We start from the raw sequence: 25233 nt of genomic DNA, 5'->3' as shown, positions 1-25233 counted from the left end.
CCCCTCCCTCGTGAGCCTCCCTCCCACCCTCCCCATCCCACCCTTTTAGGTAGTCACAAAGCACCAGGCTGATCTCCCTGTGCTATGCAGCAGCTTCCCACTAACTATATATTTTACTTTCTGTCTCAATGAATTTGACTATTTGAGGTAACTGATATCAGCAGAATCATATAATATTTGTCATTTCATTTAGCATATTGTCTTCAAGGTTAATCCATGCTGTAGCATATGTCAGAATTTCCTCCCTTTTAAAAGCTGAGTAATATTCTATTGTATGTACATACTATGCTTTGTTCATCCATTCACCCATTGATGGACAGTTGTAGAACCCACAGTTTAAAGGAAGAGTAAAAGTTTGCAGCCATCTCTATGACCACTACAGTAACTATAGGATAATTATAAAATCAATAAATTTAGCTTTGATACAGTACAGTCAGCCCCCGGGTTCCTGAGTTAGGCTGGCCAGGTTTGAAGTCTGTTGCTGCTTTTTACGAGGTATAGATAGACTTTTGTCAAATAACTCTGGCCTCTGATCTTCAGTCTCCTCATCTCTGAATGAGGCCAATGATACCTATGTCTTAGGGTGGCTGTGAGGCCTAATCAAATACTTGCACGATAATTCCGGCACCCAGTAGTGGCTCAGTAAGCTTTAGGTCTCCTTTTCACCTCAGAGAATTAAACACGTCACTGAGTACTCAACAGGTAATTACTGGTTGGTTGGGAAGCTTTAGAGGCAACTTTGGTTTTCTAAGAAATAGTGAAGGAATTCATTATACACTCAAATTGTTGCCTTAGGAGTTTCCATTCCTGAAAGTTCATCTTCCTTTTGTTAAATGAAAGTTAAATATCACCAACCAAGGGAGGGAATTCTCTATTTTTAAAAAACAAGTTATAGTCATTGAAAAGAAAGACATATCTATCTACCAACATCATGAAGGTACCAACCTAATTTCTGAATCAGGATACGTTTGGCTACAAGTAGCAGAACACCCAACTCAAAAAATAGCTTAAGCTACAGAGAAGCTACATTTTAAAACAGGAAGACCAGAGTTGGGTAATTCAGTGGCTCCATGATGTCACAAGGGTCCACAAAGGGTTCTTTCTGTGCCTCCACTGGAGCCTCCTCCATATGTTGGCCTAGACCACAAATGGAAACCTCCTCATGGTGGCGAGGTGGCTGTAGCCATTGCAAGCATCACATGCAGACCCGGCAACATTCAGAAAAGACCATCTCTTCCTGTGAACTCTCGGAGCGTGAGAAACTCCTTCTAAGACGCTCTCCAGAAGGTGCTCTCTACCCCTCATTTGTCAGATTTGCATAGCCTGCCCATTTCCAAACCTCCTGGGGAAGGAAATGGAACCCAGTGAACTGACTTAAACCAGCTGTGATTTACTTCTTGGGTCTTGTGTTGGGGCTGGTACCAGCCTCTTCTGAAATACTGGCCATTGGCCGCAAGCTGAATAAATTTGGGGAGGGAGAGAGGCAATAAATGCTACCTGCTACAGTATACTAGTTAGATTTTATTATATCCAAGCATTAGAAATTAGAATGAAAAATCCATTTTTATATATTGCCATCATTAGCAAATGCCTGAAATTCTTTAGAATGAAGTTTTGATAAGCAATTGGCATGAAACATAATAGGGATGATTTGGTAATCAACAAATATGAAGTAGATTTAATTAACTTTGAAATGCTTTTTCAAATAATAAATGTTTCTAAGATTCTAAAAAAATTCCCAAATATAATGAGTTTGTTCAAAGTGCTCACTATTTTTTGCATTTATGTTTCTTTATAGTTCTAGCAGGTAAACTCACTATGTAAGGATTTATTTTCTTTCAACTTTAATTTTCCAGTAATCAATTTCTCTGTAAAATGATGGATGCAATTAAGAATGTATTTAAGTGTGGGAAGACATTCTGGAAACTTTTTGAAACATTGAAAATGTTGAAGTATGTGGGCGGAGCGATGGGATTCAGAATGTCCTGCTTGAGCAGTGGAGGAGCTGAGGGTGCAGGGCGTGGAGACTAATATCACCCTATTTGGTCCTGAGGGATGGCTGGTTAGCCAAAGACGGGTAAGATTCCTCAGAGGAGGAACAACCTAAGACAGGCACAGCCGCAGAGGGGCCAACAGGGGTGGTGCATAGAGCCTTCCTTATATCACCGTGTTTGGCCCTGGAGGATGACTGGTTAGCCAGAGACCGGTAAGATTCCTCAAGGGAGGAACAACCTAAGACAGGCACAGTCGCAGAGGGGCCAACACGGGTGGGGCACAGACCCTTAATCCTTTTGAGAGAGGTCTCCTGCCCCCAGGGCTGCTTTGCTCTCCACGCCCAGCTCAAATCAGGACCCAGGAGGCAAACAAAGATCATTGCCCCCAGTCATGTGAGGCCTTTGATTGTTTATGGGATTAACCTGGGAGTGTTAGACCCTTAGGCTATGCCGAGAACTCAATAAAAGCAACGTGGGATCAATCAGCGAGGCTCTTGATCCTAGAGGTCTTGAGTCCCCCGGTTCCATCTTTCTCTTCAGTCTGTGTCTGTGTCTTCTTCAAGCTTGCGGCACCCGTCACTCACCTCGAGTCGCCGAGTTGATCCCGGCATTTAAGAACCAAGTATAATCACTCCCCTTCCCTAATTTTAATTTGTTCTGTATTTTTGTCCCAAGCATACTAGTGATTATAGGCCATGTTCAAAACAATAGCAATTACTATTGACTCAGTAATGCCCATAGGAAACCAAGGGTCCTGGCATGCAGTTTGGGCAAGTGAAAGAGATCAGCTTCCAATGTCATCACGTCATCTGTTACACTTAATATTAGACAAATAGGTTAGGTAAAGATGTAGCAAATGTACCGCCCCCAAATCTCAGAAAGGGTTATATTTTGCTCATGCCACATACTCACAGAAGTATTTTTTTTTAAATTAATTAATTTATTTTTTATTTTTTAAGAACTTTTATTGAGATACAGTTGACATACAATAAACTGCATATATTTAAAGTGTAAAATTTGATTTTTTTTTCTTTTTAGTAATATATATGGCAATCCCAATCTCCCAAGTCATTCCTCAGAAGTTTGATGGAGTGTAGAGGGCTCTGTTCATATTAGTGACGCAGGGACTCAGGCTGAGGGAGGAGCCACCGTTTCAAACGTGCTGCAGAGAAAGGGGGCGCTCAGGGGACTCTTCATGCCAGCAATTCCATGTTCTGTCCAGGAGCTACACATGTACTTCTGGTCACATTCTATTGGTCAGAACCAATTACATGACTCCCCAACGCATGGGGGCCAAGAAGTATGTTCCTGCTAAGTCCCAAATGCAAAAGTGTACCGGTGTGTATCACTGCATTTGTATAGAAGGGGAAACATGTTCTAAAGGGACAATTAGTCCTCAGTTGTTAAAACCAAAATGGAAATACTTCATTTAGGGTGGTGCTCTGTACCCTGGAGTGACTACCAATACAGCTTCATGAAGGACAACAAAATCTCATCTCATGACTTTGAACTGCGGTATGTCTTTCCCCTCATGCTAAGGATCATGTTTTAGGTAAAATGTAGACTTTTTCAAATCTACTGTGTTTCTGCATACTGAGAGGGTGGTATCAAGCAGGTAATCCTTGGAGTGTATTTCCAGCCGCTCAGTCTAATTTCTTTCTTTTTTTAAAAATTTATTATTATTACTTTTAAATTTTTGGCTGTGTTGGGTCTCTGTTGCTGCAAGCAAGATTTCTCTAGTTGTGGCGAGTGGGGGCTACTCTTTGTTGTGATGCGCAGGCTTCTCAGTGTGGTGGCTTCTCTTTTTTGTGAAGCATGGGCTCTAGGCACACGGGCTTCTGTAGTTGCAGCATGCAGGTTTCAGTAGCTGTGGTGCATGGGCTTAGTTGCTCCGCGGCATGTGGGATCTTCCCAGACCAGGGATTGAACCCGTTTCTCCTGCATTGGCAGGTGGATTCTTAACCACTGCACCACGAGGGAAGTCTTGTCCAGTCTAATTTCCTCTCCACTTTCTAATCATGGGTCTTCTGTCCACATTGCTTGATATCATAGATTGTTAGGTTTTTGATTGTAAACATTGGGCCATCTCCATTTATTTGGTATAAAGGGTGATTCATTCTAAAGAAAACTTAAAACTTTTATTGCTGATTTTGATCACTGTGGTCATGCCTGCACAAGCACAGTGAACAAACACATGTCATCAGCTTAGTTAGTCTGAAAACGTAGTCTGAATACGTCAGCCACTTCTCGCCCCTGAATAATCTAAGTAAGCCCCATGGACTCTTTAATAAATCATGCTTCAATGGCAAGAATGGCAATAGGGGCAGTGTCTCATGTGACAGGAAATAAAGGGAGAAGTCCAGGCACTCTTCTACATCACAGTTGAATAATAATAATAATAATAAATAATAATAATGGTATTTGAATAGTTGAATGCACATTTCATTCTAGGCTCTTTAGTTGTTGTTGTTGTTGTTGTGTGTGTGTGTGTGTGTGTGTATACACACAAAATACACTCCAGCCAATCCGCAGCATGAATAGAGTGAGTTGGCTGGTATTGTCCTGTTTTCACATGAGGAGACATGTCTCAGATATTTGTCCAAGTTCAAATAGCTACTCAGTGTCTCCAACTGTAATAAAACTTTGAGAATTTAGGTTTGATTTTATTTTATTAACTGTCCAATTTTTTTGTAAATTCCCTAAAGACGTTATTTGTACCTGTAATTTGTAAATAGCTTTCTATTTTGTATAATACTGCTTTAATTATATCTTTAAAATCACCCCAGTGTACTGTACGTACGTCCAAAATCTCTGCACAGTTTATAGGTCTAACCCTGCTTAGCAGGTATTCAGACAATGCTTTGAATGAATGAGTTGCATCATGTGAGGTTCACATGCCTGGCTGAAAGCTACTCCTTGCCTCAAATTCAGACCAGTGGAGCTGGCTTGAACTCCAAGGTTAATCTGCTAACAGGTTTCTAAACAAGCAGAATTAGCTATCTTTCTTTTCTACCTAAGTAGAAGAGAAGATTTAAGAATGATTTTCATGACTGATTATGTTAAAAAATGCATGCTGAAAAGTATATTTAACAACAAACAACAACCAATAAAACCAAATGTGTGAGTACAAGAACAGACCAAAATGAAAATAATTTATTTAAGTATAAGTTATTTGTATTGTATTTTCTAAAGTTTTTGCAATAAGCTTGTGTTACCCTCATGATTGGAATAAAAACAAAAAAGATTTTTCAAAAAAGGCATGCTGATTATAGAAAATCTAGCAAATGCAGAAAAATATAAATAAGAAAACAAATATAATTCCAAATTCCAGAGATTTGTTCTCCCAGTCATTGTTTTTAAAGGCATGTGTATACTCACAATTTATACAACTGTAAGCATACATAGTATTGCAGCCTGGTTTTTCCACTTTATTATGTCCTTTAAAATCTTTTTTAAAAGATGCTTGTCAGTGGTCTCATACTGTTCCATCACATAAAGCAGACATAATTTATTATTGGACATTAGGCTCTGTCATTTTTTGCTATTATAAATAATGTTGCAATGAACATCTTTCTATATAAATCTTTGTGAGCATGATTTTCAATGCACTGTCTGTCCCTTGGAGTCCCTTGATTGGTGACATGCACCTCTACTAACTGATATTTGACAGATGGGGCTGAAGCTGTGTACCTAGAACTTGTCAGGAAGACAAATAGTGTTGCAGTGGCCTGTCTCATGCTCATAAAATAAAATGGATACAGCTATAATTTTGCAGGCCATTTGGTTAAAAGCTGGATGCCTCATTGATTTCACACACGATATATCCCAAAAGAATGAAGGTGACCTTGGAGACAACCAGCCCTTCAGAATCCAATTAATCAAGCCTTAGGATACTCGGTACCCAACATCAACCAGAGACATCACGATCTGTCAGATTCTTGTTATTCAGAATTAGGATTTAAAAGGGATGTGGGTTTGGTGTAGCTTGTGGGTGCTCTTCTGGAAACAACAGAAGAGCTCAATCTTTAACTCTAAGGAATGCTGGTTGTGGGAACTGGGGGCTTTTGTAGAAAGAGTAACAATTTAGTCTAAAATTTAGTGAGCTTTACTGAAGACTGCCAAAAGGAGGAAATCTTGGTTAAGCTTGAATGTCACCTTACCAGAAGACTAGAAAAAAAGCATAGCCTTAGAACTCTGCTTCTAGGACATCTGAGATCTATAGCATGTCTATTTATAAAGTTCTTTAAACTGGGGTATCATTTATTTTGTCAATATCTTGCAGAATCAACAAAAATTAAAATCCATATTAAAAAGAAAGGACCTAGGTTGATTTCCAGTTACTTAAGCTACAAGCACCAATGCATAGCTTTCATCTCTAACAACCTAAGAGGATAAAGCTTTTACCTTTGATCTAGAATTTTTTAACCTTCTAGGACAGCGCTGGAGATTCTAGGTCCAAATTCCAGGTATTTAATATGTTTCAGTTTTGCTCTCTGCTTCATGATGATAATTTTATCACTAGCTCTTAACACTTATTGTACTAAATTGCTATATTAATATTAATATCAGAGTGTGAAAAATTCAACTGGTAAATGGTATGCAAATTAGCCTAATGCAAACTTTAATGGATTCCTGCACTCAAAAAATCCTTTGAAACAAAGGTAACTAAAGTGGTAAAAAGACCAACTAATCACCATTAAAAGGGAAGATTGCTACAAGTAAAAGAATAAAATACTTTAAAGCAAATAAGCAAGCTTGACTGATTTTAATCAAACAATATGAATGTAATAGCTGCTATAAACCTTTTATTATATTATGGGGTGTAAACAGGAAACTTTTTCTCCCCCAGCCACAGTGCTGTGGGTTGAATTGTGTCTGCAGTAAAAGATAAGTTGAAGTCCCATCCCCTGGTACCTGAGAACATAACCCTGTTTAGAAACAGAGTCTTTGCAGATGTAATCCAGTTAAGATGAGGTCATTAGTGTGGGCCTAATCCAATAAGGTTGCTGTCATCATAAGATAATGCAAGTTTGGGCAGACAGACATGCACAGAAGGAAGGCAATGAAGACGGCCAAGAGATATGGAGGCAAAGAATGGAGAGATGCCTCTACAAATCAAGGAATGGCAAGCATTTCTGGCAAACACCAAAAGCCAGAAGACACAGGGAAGAATTCTCTCCCACAGGCTTCAGAGGGAACATGGCCTGGTGGACAGACTGATTTCAGATTTCTGGCCTCCAGAACGGTGAGACAATATATTTGTTATTTTAAGCCACCCAGTTTGTGGTACTTTGTTATGGTAGCCCCAGCAAACTAATAATAGTCATGGTTTTCTCTAGGTTCCACCAAATCCCGTTCTTCTCTTGCCTAAATTAAGTCTGGGATGGATCACATAGATTTCTGGTCAGTCACTATTTTTAAAAGTCAGTCCAGTTTAAGTCTCTAATCTCATATACGATTCATATCTCATCTTCCCTACCTCCAGGGTCAGCCAGGCTTGTGAGTCAGAGGACTTGGGGTACGGAAGGGATGAAGACTGTTTTTGCAAATTTCCCACCCCTCACAGAAGTAATGGGGAGAGGTACGGCTCATTCCAGGACACCCTTGTCCCCTGCATCTGCTGGGTCTGGTGTTGGAAGGAAGTGGACTCAGAGAGATGGCAGGAGTCAGTAATGGAGTGTCCGCTTTGAGCATGTTTTTACTAAATCTGGTTCTATGTTATTGGTGGCCCCTGTGTTTCCATAGGGTGGTGTTTTGCTTTACTCCTGCCAACGCTGTCCCCCAGAACTTCCTGCGAGAGAGGCAGCTACGTCTCCATTTGGTGCTTTCCACAGGTTCACGGCTAAGACGTAGGGTGGCCTCAGGGCACCTGCCTTTCCTCTTCTCTCTGCTCCTTCCTATGGAGCCATGGGAAGCACCAAAGTTCTCCATTCCTTCCCTACGCCTTGGGACTGACATGGAGAAAGGGATGCACACATCTTTTTCCCAGCCATGCCACAGCGCGCCCTTGTCACTATGGAAATAGTATGGGTCACTCTGTCAGCATCTTGCCTTCAGCACACGCTAGGCAGGAAGTGGTCTTGTGCTTGTGTAAGAGACAATTCCCCAGGTGTAGATCTTTGCCTCCCAGTGGCAGCTCCAGATTCCACAGCCTTCAGCCATCGAGGGCAGCATCCTGGATGTAGGTGCCCCGACAAATGATTCTCTCAAGGCTTTGGTTGTCTGGCTTCAGTGGATACTTACAGCATCCTCCTCCTCCTCACCAAGGAGAAGGAAAGGACTTTGGGGAGGCAACAGGACTCACTATGAGCACTGCCTCCCTGTGCCTGCAGATCCCCACGGCTCCCCTTCTACCCCTGGTCCTGCTCTACAGCCTGGAAAGGTGTGGGGCTGGTGTGAGAGTAGGTAGAGCAGAGCCAAGTCAGTCCTGAGCAAAGTTTCTTGACTCAATTGTTGGTGGCTCTCCTTTGAATGTGGGAATATTTAATGCCTAACCTTTGCCCTCACTTTGGCATCCTGGGAGTGCCGAGGGCACGAGGCTTACAAGAGTGGCCTGCACCACTTTTGTAGTGAGAAGGAAGTGGGGTGGTATGACTGGGGAAAAGATGGGTCACTGACTCCTGGGTAAAGACCAATTCCCACTCAAGTGCCGTTACACCAGGAAAATGTGTTTTCTGTTTCTAGTTTTTCCCTTCCTCATACTATTTGATATTGCAAGATGTTCTAGGTTTTTGCCAAGATCTTATGAGGAATGAGATGGAGGAGGAGAGAGATCTGATGTATAAAGCTAACGAGGGTGCTGCCGGGCGGCTCTGACTCATAGCCCACTCCCATTAGGTGGGCATCCCAGTGGGTGGCCGAGGAAGGGAATTTGCTTATACTCACCTGCTCGGAGATTAGCTGGCTAAAGTTTTAAGGTCAATTACTTTAGTAGTTGGATTAGCTGTTTGATGACTCCATGTCCAGGCCAAGCGTTCTCAAAATGTGACACCCTCAATTATCATGAGCAGTCCCACATGGAAAGTTGTTAGAAATGCAGATTCTCAGGCCCCACCCCAGACCTACTGAACCAGAAACGGGGGGTGAGTCACAGGCATCTGTATTTACAAGTCCTCCAAGTGATTCCAGTGTTCACTCATGTTTGAGAACTGCTGTTCTAAAGATATTTCTCTTCCCCAATTCAAAATGACCCCCCAGCCTCTCTAAGAAATGGGTGCCTGCTTGGTATGGCCTAATACGAAAGATATGCCTACCTTAAAGATTATTCCTTTGAAATTCTCTGATGATTTTTCCATTCCTCACACACTTCAGCTTAAAAGCTTTCTGATGCATGTTAGCTGAGGCAAAGAGAGCTTCCTAAGAAGGAGAAAACTCCAGAAGTTTATTAACTACTTTAAGCAAGGCAGTTTCCACTTGAGTCCAATCGTCCTTACCGTGATGCTTTATTAATGACAGAATACTTCCTTGCATAAGATGAAGTTTAAGGATGGAACGCACCTTTCCCTGCATTATCTTCTCCATAGGAATCATCAGCGTCAAACACACTATATATTTTATGTGCTTACGTTATGTTCTATATGTCTTCCTCCACATGAATGTGAGCTTTATGAAGGCAAGGGCTTTTGTCTGTTTTATTCACTGCTGATTCCCCAGCACCTTAAACAGTACTGGGTACATTGTAGACATTCACAATTATTTGTTGATTGAATGGATGAAGCTTGGGTTTCAAGACTGTGTCATACAAGCTGTTGTAGATTTTATGTTTATTGGTTCATTGAAGGAGATTATGGTTTTTGTTCTGATTTCTGCTTGTCAGGATGCTTAATACCACAGGCTTCGTAAGGTCATCAGAAGTCCCATCATTTTAGTGCAACATGAACAGAAGAATTTACTAGATTGATGTGGAAATTATTACCTAGGGGTATGCTACAGAGGATCACGGATGGGAACTGGACAGGGGAGAAGACCTGAGAGGCAGGGAGAATAATTATGTGAAACTAATACAAAAGGATTTATGTTGGTGACTCCTGGATGTGCCATTCTGTTCTTGGTTCAAGTGTGTGTTTGTAGGGGTTATTTGGGGGCGGTAGATCTGCTTATCAGTAGTTGTGTTATGTCTGACACCTCCCAGGATGCAGTATTTCCATTTTCCTGTTGGCACATCTTATAGATCCTACTTCACAGATGTTCATTGTTCTCTCGCTCGTTGATGATCCCATTTTGACACAGAACAGCTGGTTTCCGCCCTTGAAGCACTGGGAGGGCAATAGGCAGATACACTTGGAAGTGGCAGCTGCAATGAGAGAGACAGTGTGACTCACCACAGTGCTGTAGGGTTTGATTTTACCTAACTTGTCTCCAGAGTGGCAAGCACTTTGGTGGCAAAGAGCGAGAATGGTGGAACAGAGGCAATGACTCAAGAGACACAACTGCGGTTGAATGGAGTGAAATGGATATAAGAGAGGAGAGGGCACTGGTAAGTCAGTAAGATGCAGGAGCTGGGCACCTCCCTCCCACCCACTGCCCACATCCGGTCAGCCACTACCTCCCGTCAATCCATTTCCACAGTGTCTTTAGCCTGGGAACACTTACATAAGCTATCATTTATTAAGCATGCACCATGCAGTCACACACTCTGCCAAGTGCTTTGTGTGCTTTATTTCATTTAATCCTCTCAACAGACATATGAACTATATGGTATCGTACTAATTCTACAGATGAAGAAACTCAGCTCAGAGAGGTTATGAGATTTGCCCATGGTCTCACAGTTAGTAAGTGGTAGAGGCGTATTTTAAATCGTGAATGACTCGCAAGTCTGAACTCTTTCAACATAATTCTGCAGCACATTTTTTATTTCTTTCTAGAATATTCCTGGGTTATGACTGGGAATCTGGAGTTTTAATAAGCAATTAAGTTGGGTGATACTTTTCTATGGCCTGATTTCAAAACCACTTCATCACTTCATGATTCATATAAATCCTGTGTTCATGGAAGAGTTTTAAAATGATCATTTAAGGGTAAAGATACCACAGGCAAGCATATTATATCAATTTTGAGTAAATGAATATAGGCTCATTTATATATATCCATGTTTTAATCACATTAAAGGTCCTCCACAGTTTGGTCTCAACATCCCTTCACAACATTATCTCCTCTGCTTTCTCCATCCCAGGTAGAGTGACTCCCTCTCTGATGCCTAATCAAGACCCCAAGGGTGTTCCAGTTTTTGTCCTTTGTCCACACTGTCCCCTTCTTTTGCCAGACTGATGTGCTCTTTCCAATCCCACACCCCCCACCATGTCCAATGTCTACAAGCCTTACCTCTTCCACGAAGCATTTTACAGCCGCATACCCCCCACCAATGTTTCCTTTAAATAAACTTTAATGGCGTAAACTTGTCAGTACTACATCTGTCATTTTAATACTTTCTTGTTAGCTAGCTTTTCATATGCCTTTCTCAGTTATAAGTGCTTTGTTGGAGAGCAGTAACTACGGCTTGTGCATCTGTTTGTCTCATTCAACTCTTAACAAGGCGCTCAATTAATTCTGCTTCATCACTTGATTTCAATTCTGACTTTGGGGTGCAGGTAAAAGTATTCAAAAAGAAATGTATTTGATGCATCTGTGATGATTTATGTTGCTAAAATATCTGAGTCGGCCTGAGAATCAGGCTGTAGTCTCTTTTGGGCAGGTTATCGGTTCTTTCCCATGTGTCTCAACCGATGGGAGAAAATCGGGAAAGGAAATGGGGAGATACTCATTAAGCCTATAAGCTTCCTGTCCTCAGTAGGAAACACTTCATGAAAAGGCATGAATTTCGCTTTTACACCCTTTGTAAACCAGTTAGAGAAGATTCTAGTTGGGGAGAGTCTTGTTTGTTGTTGGAAACTATAGGGTTTGGTGAAGGACGGGAGGGTATTCTACCTCTAGAGGGGATGTCAGTTCCTCAGGCTTGTGGGAAGGCCATGGTCATCACTCCTGTAGTGTGGTTACAGCTTAAATGCTCTTAGCAAGATGATTTTCAGATTGTCAGCATGGAAAGGCCCTTCCTGCCACCTCCACTAATTCATCTGCCAACTCTCAGTTCTCATGCTTCCATCCTTATGAAACCCCTCCAGACCAGAAAGTATTTCTTTCTGTTATAGTTCTGATCACATACTGTCTTACATTAAAGTTATTCATGTAATAATTGTGAAAAATTGTGAAAATGTACTCCAACAACTGTGAAAAATTGAGGGTATAAAGCTCCTTTATCATCACAGCCCTCACCTTACTTTTAAGAGTGACTTCAGCCTATTGGATACTAAATGGATGCTTTTAATTTAATTTAATAATTTAATTTAATTTAATTTTTTATTTATTGGCTGCATTGGGTCTTTGTTGCTGTGCGCACGGGCTTTCTCTAGTTGCAGAGGGCGGGGGCTGCTCTTTGTTGCGGCGCGTGGGTTTCTCATTGTTGTGGCTTCTCTTGTTGTGGAGCCTGGGCTTTAGGTGCATGGGCTTCAGTAGTTGCGGCACATGGGCTCAGTAGTTGTGGTTCATGGGCTCAGTAGTTGCAGCACATGGGCTCAGTAGTTGTGGCTCATGGGCTCTAGAGTGCAGGCTCAGTAGTTGTGGCGCACGGCCTTAGTGGCTCCACAATACATGGGATCTTCCTGGACCAGGGCTTGCACCCATGTCCCCTGCATTGGCAGGTGGATTCATAACCACTGCGTCACCAGGGAAGCTCCTACATGGATATTTATTGAATGCATTTTCCCCTCCTGTTGGTTGATGGTGGATATTTTTGAAATTTAGACAAAACATTTAACAGCTATAAAAATAGGCTCCTTGGGAAGGCTTCCATGTTCTCACTTTTGTAAAGTGAACTTCATGTTACTTTGAAGTTCCATTTTAAACTTTTTCACATTTCATTTTAGATAGAGAAGGAAAAAGAGTAACAAAGTATACAATGTAATCAAGCACACAATTTAATCAAGGTGACATTCAATTCAGTTCAAAATTAGTAACATCCCAACTTGCCATGAGTGGGTTGGGTATAAGTACACTTTTTGTTTTCTCTCTATAAATGCTGTGGTTTGTACGTTGAGGCAGTTCTGCAGTGCTACAAGAACACTCTGTGACATTGACTTTTGCTCACTAACTAAAGAAGTCTGGCACAGGCAGACTGTACCTTTAGGGGGAAAAAGGCTTTCAGTTTTCTGATTGTGTGTAGGATCAAAGGATATTTTAAATGACTTAAATCGTTTATTAAGAAATATTCATGCTTTAGTTTGACTACCCCAAGACATTCTGCTAACTTGACCAATATTGGTAAGTACTCAAACTTTTCATGTTCTTTTTTAAAGACAAACTTAGACTCCTGGGGCCTGTGGGATTTAGATGTATGTACAGCAAAGGGCTGATAGTAAAGATAGATTTTGACTAAATCATAAGCCACATATTTTTACTCAGACAGGTTTGGAAAGAATAATTTGTAGGAAAAGAAAAAGAAAAAAAAAGAAACTCTTTGCAATAGAAGAGTTCCATGATGCTAAAACTAAACACATCCCCAAATACCTGTGCTACCCATTGTGGTACAGACAGGAACCATTTATCCTCCCTGCTGTCCAAATCCCTTTTACTTTCTGTATGTTTTTTTGACAATAATGTTTGTACATTATAATTTTTAGAAAAAAAGTTCTATTTTAAATACAGAATTTAAATAAATACAGAGTTGCATAGTACTTTCAGCTCTTGTCTACTGCAAATTATTGTCTCTGAGAGAAATGTCAGTTGGGTAATGGTGTTGGTCAGGCAGCAAAAAAAAATGAATAATAATGTTTACCTACATGGTGATTTAACGATGATTAGAGCCGGGCAATGTACGTATCCAGCCCTGGTTTGCTGGCTCTTATGTGAAATTGCCTTGTCTCCATATGGCACGAAGGTCAGAAGCCCCGACATTGACTTGCTGAGTTGCCACCATCAGATGGCCTGCTGACTGTGCCACCCACGGCGACCCTCTGTCATGGACTCAGTCCTGCCACCTGTCAAGGGAGCTGGGTCTTGATAATCAGCTTTAAGTGGATCAGGAAGAACTTGGATATGGGTTATGAGGTCTCTCCCCTTTTCCAGGACTGAGTCGAAGAATATCGGGTTGAAAAGTGAAAGAGAAGCTGAGGGTAATAATGCTTTTGTCTTTGTTTTTGCAAAAGTAAAGTGGTTTCAGCAAAAGTTAGATGTTAGCAATTCAATAAGTTTCCACTGCTTACTTTATGCCTCGATTTCTGATGATTCTTTGAAGATGTCATGAGGGAAATCTAGCTGCCTATTTGAGTTCTGTTAAATCCTAATCTTCAATCCATATTTATGTATTATATGCAGCTTAGTTGAACCATTTCAGGTTCCAATTTCATCTTAGAGCAAATGTACTGCTGTGAAGTTTCTGGTTTTAAGCAATTCACAAATGAAATGCCAATAGGCAATACATTTACAGAAAATGGAAATGTAATGCTACTTCTTAAGTATCAAACAGGCAGAGCTATAAAGGGGCAACAGCTCCAAGGTTTGGTGAGGGTGCGGAAGGCAGTCTTTATCACACATCGTAAATATGAATATAATATGATAAAGTGTTTCTGGAAAGCAAGTTGATACATTGTACCAACAGAGACTTTATATTTTAAAATAATATTTATCTAGAAATTCCATTTTCTAAGCTATTGCCTAAGGAAATAATCTTAGAGTATAGATTTATCTGTGATAGATTTGTCTATTACAGCACTGTTTATAATAGCAAAATCTTGGGAAAAATCTAAACACCTAACAGAAGAGTGATTAAATAAATCACAGATTGTCCATATAGGCTTTCGTAGACATTGAAAATTATGTGGCGGAATAATGAATGATGACATGGAAATAGTTTCATTATATATTAAGTGGAAAGAACCAATATATAAAATAATATATAGTGTATGATCCTATTTTTTTTTAAACTCATAATATAATAAATACCACCTCTGAGGTGTGTGAGGCCCCAGGGACATTTTTTTAATGGGTTGTCTCTTTATATAAATGATTAAAGTCACTCCAAATTAGTGTCAGCACCATACTAGTAGTCTAAGCTCAAGCAATTTGAAGAAAGACTACCTGGCTGGCCAGTGGCTCACCAGGCTGCTCTCTGAGAACAAGGGTCCAGCTCTGAGCTAGGGATGACTCTATAGGTGGAGTCCCAGAGCTCCTTGGAGCATCTGGTTGACCCCATGCCTGGTGGGGGAGGGAAGCAGTAGAGGGTAGGAGACTGTCCCACAAGGAAGAAATAGGGCCTGGGCCCATGAGGGACACTGTGAGGGCTCCAGGCATCCTGCCTGTGTAACACTGTCAGCCTGGGCTCGCCCCAGACACTGCAAGAGGACTGCAAAAAATTTGAGGCAGCTGCTTCTGGTAATTGGGATCCATGAGGAACCCAGTCCAGGCTCAGGGCACTCTACCTATGCTGCCCCAGCTGGTTCCAACTGCAAGAAGAAACAGACAATTTTGATAAAGGCCCTACAAAGTGGAGAAGATGGATGCCTAAAGCATGAGATCAAGATGGGTGTTGATTGAACTTGGTGTACCCCCCCCCCCAAAAAAAAAAAAAAAAGATGGGTGTTCTTCTTACTGGGGTCTAAGGGTGGGACTGTTTCTGTATGTGCAGAAAAAAGATTGGAAAGGTTTATACCAAAATTATTAAAATAGTTATTTCTAATTGTGGGTGGGTTGGATTCTATTTTCCCCTTCTATTTCAATCATTTCATAAATTTTTTTGCAATGAAAATAAGTGGTTTTTTATTAGGGAAAGGTTAATTTTAAGGAACAATGCATAAATGCAAGTAAGATGTACTAGCTGAGATGAAGGTTAAGTGAGAGCTTGTTAAGTGAGAGCATGGGTCACCGCAGAGCTTACCTGAGCATTTTTCCCAGTCGTAGCAGGTGTCGTAGCCGCAGGATTCCTTCTTTGTGCTACTGGATGAAAGTTTCGTCCTTTCAAGACCCCATTCTAGCTGTGGACCATCTTGGCATGAACCAATATGTAGAAAACGGAGTTGCCGATCATTTAAACATTTCTCGGCCAAAAACTTACAAGCGGATGAAGTAAAGTGATGACTGGAGCTTGTATCAAGTGCACAGATATCTTCTGAATGATGGCTGTCCAAGAGAGGGACGCAAGCATTTATATATGAAGACTGGAAAAGAAGAGATGGCGTGTAGCCAACTCATATGTTAGCGTACCACCTAGCTATTCTATCCCCCAGTTTTTCTTCTTTCAGTCTCTCATTTCATCTGGCATGCTCTGGGATTCATCTTTCTAAAATTTCATTTTAAGCATGGTGCTGCTCCCAAGTGCCTTCAAATTAAAATCTGAATTATTAAATTCTGATAATCAGAATCTTCCATATTTTGAATCCAATCAGCTTTCCTTTCCAGAATCATTTTTTCCATCCTCCTCAATCCCTCTTTACCATCTGATGACTGTATAAACTAATAAGATTATTCTTCCTTTGCTATGATCCCAAGCCCTGCTCAATCAGTGTTGCATTTTCTCTCCTCTCTGTCTGTCTACATCCAGATCAATTTCTGGCTACGTCGTGAAGCTAATCCTGACCAGCCTAGCCTATGGTAGTCTGTACCTCCTCTGAACTCTTTTTTAACACTTATTAATTGCAATACAAGCGTCTTACATATAATTATGTAGCTTTGTAAGTATGTTTGTATTGTGGTTAAGAGCATGAGCTTGTAAGTCAATGAATCCCTGGTTAACTTGCTAAATCTAAGTAAGTGGATGGGTTCTGCTAACAAAACGTTAGCCATAGTCCTTCTCTTGCTGAGAGGACAAGAACTCCTTGATTGCTCCAAATTAGAGTTTCTTCTCTAATGTCTACTTTAGAGTTGGCAATCAGTGCACAGTGTGTAAAACTGTTTCCAGGAACTGCCCATAGCTGAGGACCAAAGGCCACTTTCTAAGTTCAGAGAACTTAAGCTGTGGGGCCACCCTCACAAACATCTTCAAAGTCCATGTAAAAGAGAACTGAAGAATATAGAAAGGCTCGAGAGGTAGGACTGAGCTGAATTCAGACAGTTCCAGAGAACAGTCGGTATTTTATGGTTTGGTATTGCAAAGATAAAGGTAGAAGTTTCCTCTGGGTTAAATGGACAATATGAACATTTTGAGTACTCCCTAGAAGGCCATCTGCTGGGTGAGGGGACCCCAGCTGCAAGAAGCTCATACAAAGTGGACCACTTGTGGTTAATACTGAGGAGGGTAGATAAGCCATCTTTGGGCTGAATTACATCAGTGGACTGTTACAGAAAAAGACCCTGTAGTGTTCTCACAAATAAATAAATAAATGTGTCCCTACAAGTGTTTGTTCACTTGTAGCTCCAAGGAATGTGAGAACTAGTTAGTGTTAAAAGTGAAAAAAAAAAATTGGTGCAAAGAAATAGAAGAAAAATTTAAAAGTAACAATTATGGACATATGGTTTTAAAGATGGAAACTGCCTTAGAACAGTTTGCATTGTTTAAAATATACATTTAAAAGCAAAAGTGAAATATCACAAGTGAGCACAGTCTGTTGGCTTCCTACTCCATCATTCATTCATTCTCTTCCTCAGTAATTTAACCCTAATTTTATTCAAAAATGCTTTTGTTTCTAGCCAAAAGCATTTCACAGCCTCCCTTGCAGGTCCACATGGCAATGTGAATAAGAGAAGGGTAATGAGATAGAAGCCATGATAAGTTTCCCAGAAACTCTCCTTAAAAAGAGAGACTGTGTCCATTTCTGGTCTTCCTTCTTTTGTACTCCAGCAGGGAAATCTTGGACCATGAAATAACTTTAAGAATGTCAGAACAGACAGCTTTAATAAAAATAAAGTATCAGCTCTACTTCAATAAAAAATAAAATATGAATACTAGATTAAAAAAAAAAAAAAAGAACAGCAGAACAGAAATCAGGAAGGAGCCCCAGTCCTATCTGAAATGAGAGAATCACCAGACCATCCCTGGACTGCCTTCCCCTGCATTTATTTTGTGAGATGGGGAAACAAAATTTTACCTTAGCTAATGTAATTTTGGATTAAATTCCCCTGAAAGTAGCCGTTAAATTAATAAGCACCCTCGACGCTCCTGGGTTTGTTCATGTAAAAAAAAGAAGCATGGCAGTCATAGATGGATATATCATTTTTCTTCATGCTCTCTGCCACCACATGGAAGAATAATCTGATGAAGGGGTGTGTGTGTGCGTGTGTGTGTGTTTGTGTGTGTGTGTGTGTGTGTGTGTGTGTTTAAGTCCATGCTCATACCACTTCCTCTAATCTGAGCTTTTGGAGTCAAAACCTTGCCCTATACTTAAGGGGAAGAGGAAGGCTTTGAGATAATTGAGCCTGATGTTTTAACACTGGACAGGAAAGAGTCTTTAGCATCACAATGAGACTGTTTTAGTAACAAAAGCCATGCAAGCTTAGGGAACAAGGGCTGAGAGATGATTAAGACAGCTTGCTACCCAGTGGGGAAGGAGGAATTCAACAGAGCACAGGGGGTATCAGTTATGTGAAGAATTAATATGCTTTGTGTTTCTGCTTCAGGAAGCCCAGCTCCTCCATTAAGTTGGTTACAGGAGACTGGTTTTCCATTTCTAAGCACTAGTCCATAGAGTATCTCTCACCTACAGTCTTCTTCTGGAGACATGCAAACGCATTCAGATCCTGACTGCTTCTGTCCTGGTTGACAATGGCCCTGTAAGCGTGTCAAGGCATCTGCAACAAAAGACAATGAAGATAAGAACAATGCGCAGCATGGATTTCAAGTGATGAGTTTGAATTTAGGAGGAAAGGCAGTGGGGAAAAGTTCTCATTTATCTTTTGGAGTTAGAACATTCGTTTGGCTTTTCCAAATACTTTGTCATGCAATAGTCCATCTGAAGGTCCTTTCTAGCTCTAGGAGCTGTCATTTTTCAACCTAGAACTGTTACTAAGTTCAGAGAGCTAAAGAAAGTGGACTTGGTGAAATTTTTGTTCATTTGATTTTCCAAATATTTATTGAGCTACTATGATTTCCTAGCACTGCGATAGGTTCTAGGGATAGTGGATTGAGCAAAATTTGACCCAGATCCCATGCTCACAGAGCTTCTAGTCTTGTGGAGCAGACAGACATTAATCAAAAAAAACACTGTACACATAAAACTGCTGCTATTATTAGCGCTATTAAAGAGAAAGCCTATAATCAAGAAAATTGATGTAGCTAGGAAGGTTATGAATGGTACAATGGGAAAAGAAAAAGGAGTGTTCTTGAAGCAAAGGCAATAGCAGGCATAAAAGTGCTCAAAAGAGAGGTAACACTATCTTGGAACTGTAAGAAAGCCAGGGAAACAAGGGCGTGGAACAAGATATGGCGAGAGAGTCATACAGAGTGAAGTAAGTCAGAAAGAGAAGGACAAATATTGTATGCTAACTCACATATACAGAATCTAAAAATGGTACTGATGAACTCAGTGACAAGAACAAGGACGCAGATGCAGAGAATGGACTGGAGAACTCGAGGTATGGGAGGGGGCGGGGGGTGAAGGGGAAACTGAGACGAAGCGAGAGAGTAGCACAGACATATATATACTACCAACTGTAAAATAGTCAGTGGGAAGTTGTTGTATAACAAAGGGAGTCCAACTCGAGGATGGAAGATGCCTTAGAGGACTGGGGCGGGGAGGGTGGGGCGGACTCGAGGGGGGGGGAGTCAAGGAAGGGAGGGAATACGGGGATATGTGTATAAAAACAGATGATTGAACCTGGTGTACCCCCCCCCAAAAAAAAAAAGATATGGCGAGAGAGATGGCTGTGTGGCAGATTGTGTAGGGTCATAAAGGGCTTTTGAAAGATTTTTGTCTTATTTTATAAGCAGTGGCAACTCTTTGGTAGGTTTTAGCAGGGGGTGGTGGGACAAAATCAGGTCTGGATTTGGAAAAGAAATTAATTCTGGCTTCTGCATGGAGAATGAATTTGGAGAGGCATGGTGGTCAAGAGAGTAGACAATTTATGATGTTATTACAGTAGTTTGGGTGAAAGAGAATGGTAATATGGACCAAAGCACCGAGGTGGAAATGGAGAGAAGTGGTTGAACTTGAGATATTTTATGCATGTAAAATGGATGATATTGCATATTGTGGGTGAGTCATAAGAACTGTCAAGTATAATTCTTAGGTTTCTGGTTTGCGTAGGAGAATAGATACTGGTGCTTAACTGGAACAGAAAACACTAGAAGTTATTTGCAGGGAGATGAGAGTGAGGACTCAAGCATTCCTCTCTGCATATGTTGAATTTATGGTCTCTTTAAGACAGCCAAACAAAATAGATACATAGGAATGTGCCTATTCAGGCCTAAAGCTCAGTGGAGAAATCTGTGGTAAAGATTTAAACGTCATTAGTCTATGCGGGAATCAATGACTAATCGATGACTATCATTGTGCGTATAGGAGAGCGTAACATGAGGTGAGGGGGGATCTGAGCCTTGAGCAACTCTAACATTTAAAGTGCATGCAGGGACTTCCCTGGTGGAGCAGTGGTTAAGAATCCTTCTGCCAATGCAGGGGACACAGGTTCAATCCCTGGTCTAGGAAGATCCCACATGCTGCGGAGCAACTAAGCCCATGCACCACAACTACTGAGCCTGCGCTCTAGAGCTCGAAAGCCACAACAACTGAGCCCATGTGCCGCAACTACTGAAGCCTGCGTGCCTAGAGCCTGTGCTCCACGACAAGAGAAGCCACCACAACGAGAACCCCGTGCACCACAATGAAGAGTGGCCCCCACTTGATGCAACTAGAGAAAGCCCATGTGCAGCAGTGACCCAACACAACCAATACATAAATAGAATTATAAATATTAAAAAGAAGTCCATGCCAAGGCAGCAGGCTGCCAAAAATAGAGGGCATCAGCCAGCGAGGTAGAAGCTAAACCAGACAGCACTGTGTCCTGGAAGCCAGGGAAAGAATGCACGTGCAGGAGAAGGTCAACACTGCTGAATGCTGCCGAGAGGCCGAGGCCGATGAGGGCCAAAATACTGTCCATCGTGCTCAGCAATATGGATGTCAGTGCCAACAGTCGTGTGAGTGGCTTTTGGGGGATAACAGCTTGAAAATCTGATTTTCCTTACAAGAATAATCAACGGAGAAATGCAACTCCCAAATGCAGCTATTTATCCCTGCGTGATATTCTACATATTAGGATGCGATGGTGGAAAAAAAAAATAGAAAGAATGAAAAAGAGCAGCAGTCCCTTTATAGTGGGAAAACAGACATTAATCAAATAATCATAGTGATGGCTTTATAATGAAAGTCTGAGAGAGAGATTTTGAAGAAATACAGTGCCAGGAGACCATACAACCAAAAAAACCAAACTGAGAAATGTGAAGAAGATCTGTAAGGAATCGATGCTTAAGAGGAGCGATTCAATACTGTGTATGTGAGGAAGGCAGATTACAGTGGAAGGAGGAACACTTGGATATGTTACAGGGAAGGGGAAATCTTGGTTATCTTTGTTTATGTTGAGGCTCATTCAGAGAAGCTTTAGACTGGCTGAATTCAACCTGGAGCTGACATCCTGAGCCTAATGGATGAAACACGTGTCCCTGGACTGGATCTGACTAATCAGGCATCCACAGAAACACAGTGTCCTCTGTAAGCAAGTAATTGTCAAAGGAGGGCTGTAGGTGGGTATATCAGGCAGGAGGTTTGGTAGGGAAGGATGTTTATGTTAGAGGCAAAAATAAAGATTTAAAAAATTGGTAGGTTTTCTTCTTTGCTGCTATGCATTTCCATTCCCTACTAGTATCCTCTGTTAGGACCCTCATTCCATCTGGTGAAATTTGGCTGAGAACCTTCATGGACATGGAGACCTATAGCTGCTGGTAAGTTCTCAGATACTAAGATTTCCATTGACATGGGCTTACTTTTCTTTGGTTTCTTGTGTGTCTCTGTCTCTTTGGCCTTCATAAATCAATCCACACGTAGGTCAAGGGTGTCCATTGTTTTCAAAGAGCATCGGCAACACAGAGCATTGCTCCCTTGACATCATCAACGATTTGGCATCGTGATCATGTGTGAGGACGCTGCTCCCTCACTAAGCATCGGGTGGAAGCCCAAACTGGCTCTCAGCTGCCCACACTGCCTGCCCTGCGCAGTTCGTGAGCGATATGGAAATGAGAATGCTGCAATCTTTAAAGAGTGCTGAGGACAAGGGGTTCTTCTGGAGGTGTTGATTTTTTAGAGGAAGGGAAAAAAAGTAACAGTGGAGGTGCGCAGCGTCTCAGTTCTTCAGGAGGCAAAATTCTTTTTCACGTTGAAAGAATTAAAAATCTTCCTGGCCAACCAATGACCTGAACGTCCCTTTATCACACAGCTCCCCCCACGTTGAGAGGAAAGGGTGTTCAGTTTTCTTGATGATTTTCTTTCTCTTTCTGTGACTCCCTTCATTGATCTTCCTGCCAACATTGTTGAGAGAAAGTATATGAGATGGGATATTTCTTCCCTTTATCTCGATGAAGAACATTTTGTCATCTCTCAGTTTGGATTATAATTTTAATTTCTTTTCCAAACACGGAGGCATGCTTGCTTGTGTGTGTGTGTGTGTGTGTGTGTGTGTGTGTGTGCATGCGCGCGCGGACATATGCTGTTTTTTGTATAAAGAGGAGTATGCTACCTAAGATGCCCAGAGGATTTTAACTCTCTAAACCCTGTGGTCCCCAAACACATTCATCCCTCTGACATATATGATCAGGAGTCAAGTGAAACCAAGCCACAATACTAACCTGAAGTCCTCACAAATTTCCATGTGATCTCTTTATCAATAATTTTAAGCTTATATAACAGGGTAAGTTTCCCCTTTTCCTTCACACGTGGTTAAAGCCCAGAAGAGGATGAAGAAGGCAAGATGGTAGAGAGCTTGAGGAATTAGCAGAGCTGCTGCACAGTTCTTGTTTGATCCAAACTGTCTGACCGTGGGTCTCATTTGGCCTCTCTATGCCTTTGTTTTTTTTATAGACAAAATAGGCCCGATCATATCTGAGCTCAGATATATCCTCAGGGATTCTCTGATTAAAAATGAGACATTATTTGAACACATATGTTGAGAAATTTGGAAGACATGAACTAGTAGAAGCTGCCTTCACTGTCCTCCAAGTAACCAACACACCAGACTAACCAGGGTTCTCAGGTCTGCCATGCCAGCTGCCTGTCCGACTCTGAACTTCGAGGCTTACAGGCTCCTCTCTTTCATAGCTTCACACTTCTGCTCCCAGCAGTCCAGCTATAGACTTACCAAGAGTCAGTTATTTTTTTTTTTGTTTCTAAGTCTATTTGTGCTGGTTACTATTGTAATTGTGTAATTTGATTAAGAATAGCAGTTGATAAAATAAAGGAGGAAAAAAGTTATTATAAAAGCTAAGTTGAAAATGTTGAATAATTTAAAGTGGTTTGCAAAAGTTTTGCTTGAATTAATTATGGGTGAGACTACTGTAAAAGATTAAGGAAACATATGTAAAAATGTAAGAGCATTTTCTAATCAAATTTGCTGCAAAAGTTGCCTTTAAGCTTTCACCTCTCTTCAAAACAATAATTCTCAATTTTGGCTGTATCTAAATTAATTCAGGGAGATTTTATACAAACACCAAATACTGGGCCCTCCCAGCTCAATGACATCAGGATCAGGGCTGGAACTTATTCAGAGGTGCTTCTAAAAGAAGTGCCCCACTTGAAGTTAGAACACATTGTTTTAGAGGAACTGATATGGGATACCATGGATGATGAATTATATATTTGTTTTATTCACGAAAGAAATCTTGGAATTCAAATCAGGAGGCCCTTTAGGAAATAAAAGGTTGGTCCTGTGTCAGAAAATTGGTGAATATGTGTGGATTTCTATGTTCCAAGATAAAACAAAATGTTTAATAATTTAAAAAGTACTGTGGACTACTTTTCTATGGCTCTCCACTTGAACTAAATTTGCAGTTAACCATCAATTCTGATTTTGCTATATGAGAGCACTGGCACTCCCTCAGAATAGTGAAGTATTAAATTGGAAAAGAAAATTGACCTCATTCTCTAAGGATTGAAGATATCCGCTTGCCCAATAGCTACGTATGTGCTACCTGACCTCATCATTGACACGGGGTGAAATACAACCCAGCCCTTCAGTGGAATCGTCTTAAGAAATAGCACCTCTGTAGATGCTACATGACCAATCTCAAAGGACACCACCTTAGCAGACCCCAGGATCCTGAGCTGCTACTTACCTTTTTCACAGGTGAGTGAGCTTGAAATGGGTGGTGTCCAGGAATCCCCACTGCACGTGTACCTGGATGGCCCAGCAACGACAAAGCCTCTGGGACAGGTTAGCTCAATGCGTTCACCAATTTTATATGATGACTGAAATGGTGACAGTGTCAGTACTTCCTGCACCACTGGCTTGAGGCACTCTGTCCCTGCAGAGAGAGAAAAATATTGCAGATGTATTTGGTAGAGCAGAAGACTCAGTGGATACAGGCAGATTTTGTGCCTTCCAAGAAGTGATTTTAATGTGATTTACTGCATTGGTTCAGCTTTAACGCTGCCTTTTGATCAGAAAAACCAGGGGTTGAGATCTCAGGCTTCTACTGAGAAACTGCCGTTAGTCCCATTAACTGAAGAACTTGCTAAGGAACTGGTTTCAGATACTCCTAACTTTCATTACATCATTGGGACCTTTTCAAGAAATCATCTTTTCCACTCTTCTCCCCAGTGAGTTTTCTCAAAAGCGAGTCACCGCATTGTGGGTGACACAGAGGCAGGATGTTCTAATTGACACTGGTCTCAATTCTGTTATGACATTCCATAATAACTCTTTGGAGTCCCCCACTGAGCCTTGTTTGTACTGCATTTTGACTTTCTGAAGCGTGGGTATGTGTGGAGCCTACAAACTTCTACTCTCTTTTTGAGCAAAGGATGTGAACGTGCTCCAAGGAGAAAATTGCATTTCGCATAAAATCCCATCGCTGATACACAAAGAGTGTACATATCATCTTCCTGGGACGTGTTACCTTGCATCTCTTTGCCTGTCCGGCAAGGCAGATGTCTGTGGTTAGATGCAGTTAGCAGACCTCCCAGATTTCTTTTTAAGCACATGCCTCACAGTCCTGCTAAAATTCAGGGGCAGGAAAACTAAATATGAAGATAGTTTGAAATCTAATTTGAGCAGATGA

General features: G+C 41.2%; 1 protein-coding gene across 3 annotated transcripts in view; it reads right to left on the bottom strand.

The window, feature by feature from the left end:
• Positions 1-9764: 9764 nt before the first annotated feature.
• Positions 9765-25233, bottom strand: part of C6 (complement C6) — a 72679-nt gene continuing 57210 nt past the window's right edge. For all 3 annotated transcript variants that reach the window (XM_057710491.1, XM_057710492.1, XM_057710490.1), the window contains 4 exons: positions 24289-24477; positions 18674-18764; positions 15919-16160; positions 9765-10287 (listed from right to left, as the gene is read on the bottom strand). In XM_057710491.1, the coding sequence (XP_057566474.1) occupies positions 10106-10287; positions 15919-16160; positions 18674-18764; positions 24289-24477 (704 nt within the window). In that variant the 3' untranslated portion in view covers positions 9765-10105. The remainder of the gene's footprint in view (positions 10288-15918; positions 16161-18673; positions 18765-24288; positions 24478-25233) is intronic.

This window comes from Hippopotamus amphibius, chromosome 15, assembly GCF_030028045.1.
Source record: "Hippopotamus amphibius kiboko isolate mHipAmp2 chromosome 15, mHipAmp2.hap2, whole genome shotgun sequence".
Lineage (NCBI taxonomy): Eukaryota > Metazoa > Chordata > Mammalia > Artiodactyla > Hippopotamidae > Hippopotamus > Hippopotamus amphibius.
The sequence above is the reverse complement of the archived record's forward strand: the minus strand, read 5'-3'. Positions and strand labels throughout refer to the sequence as shown.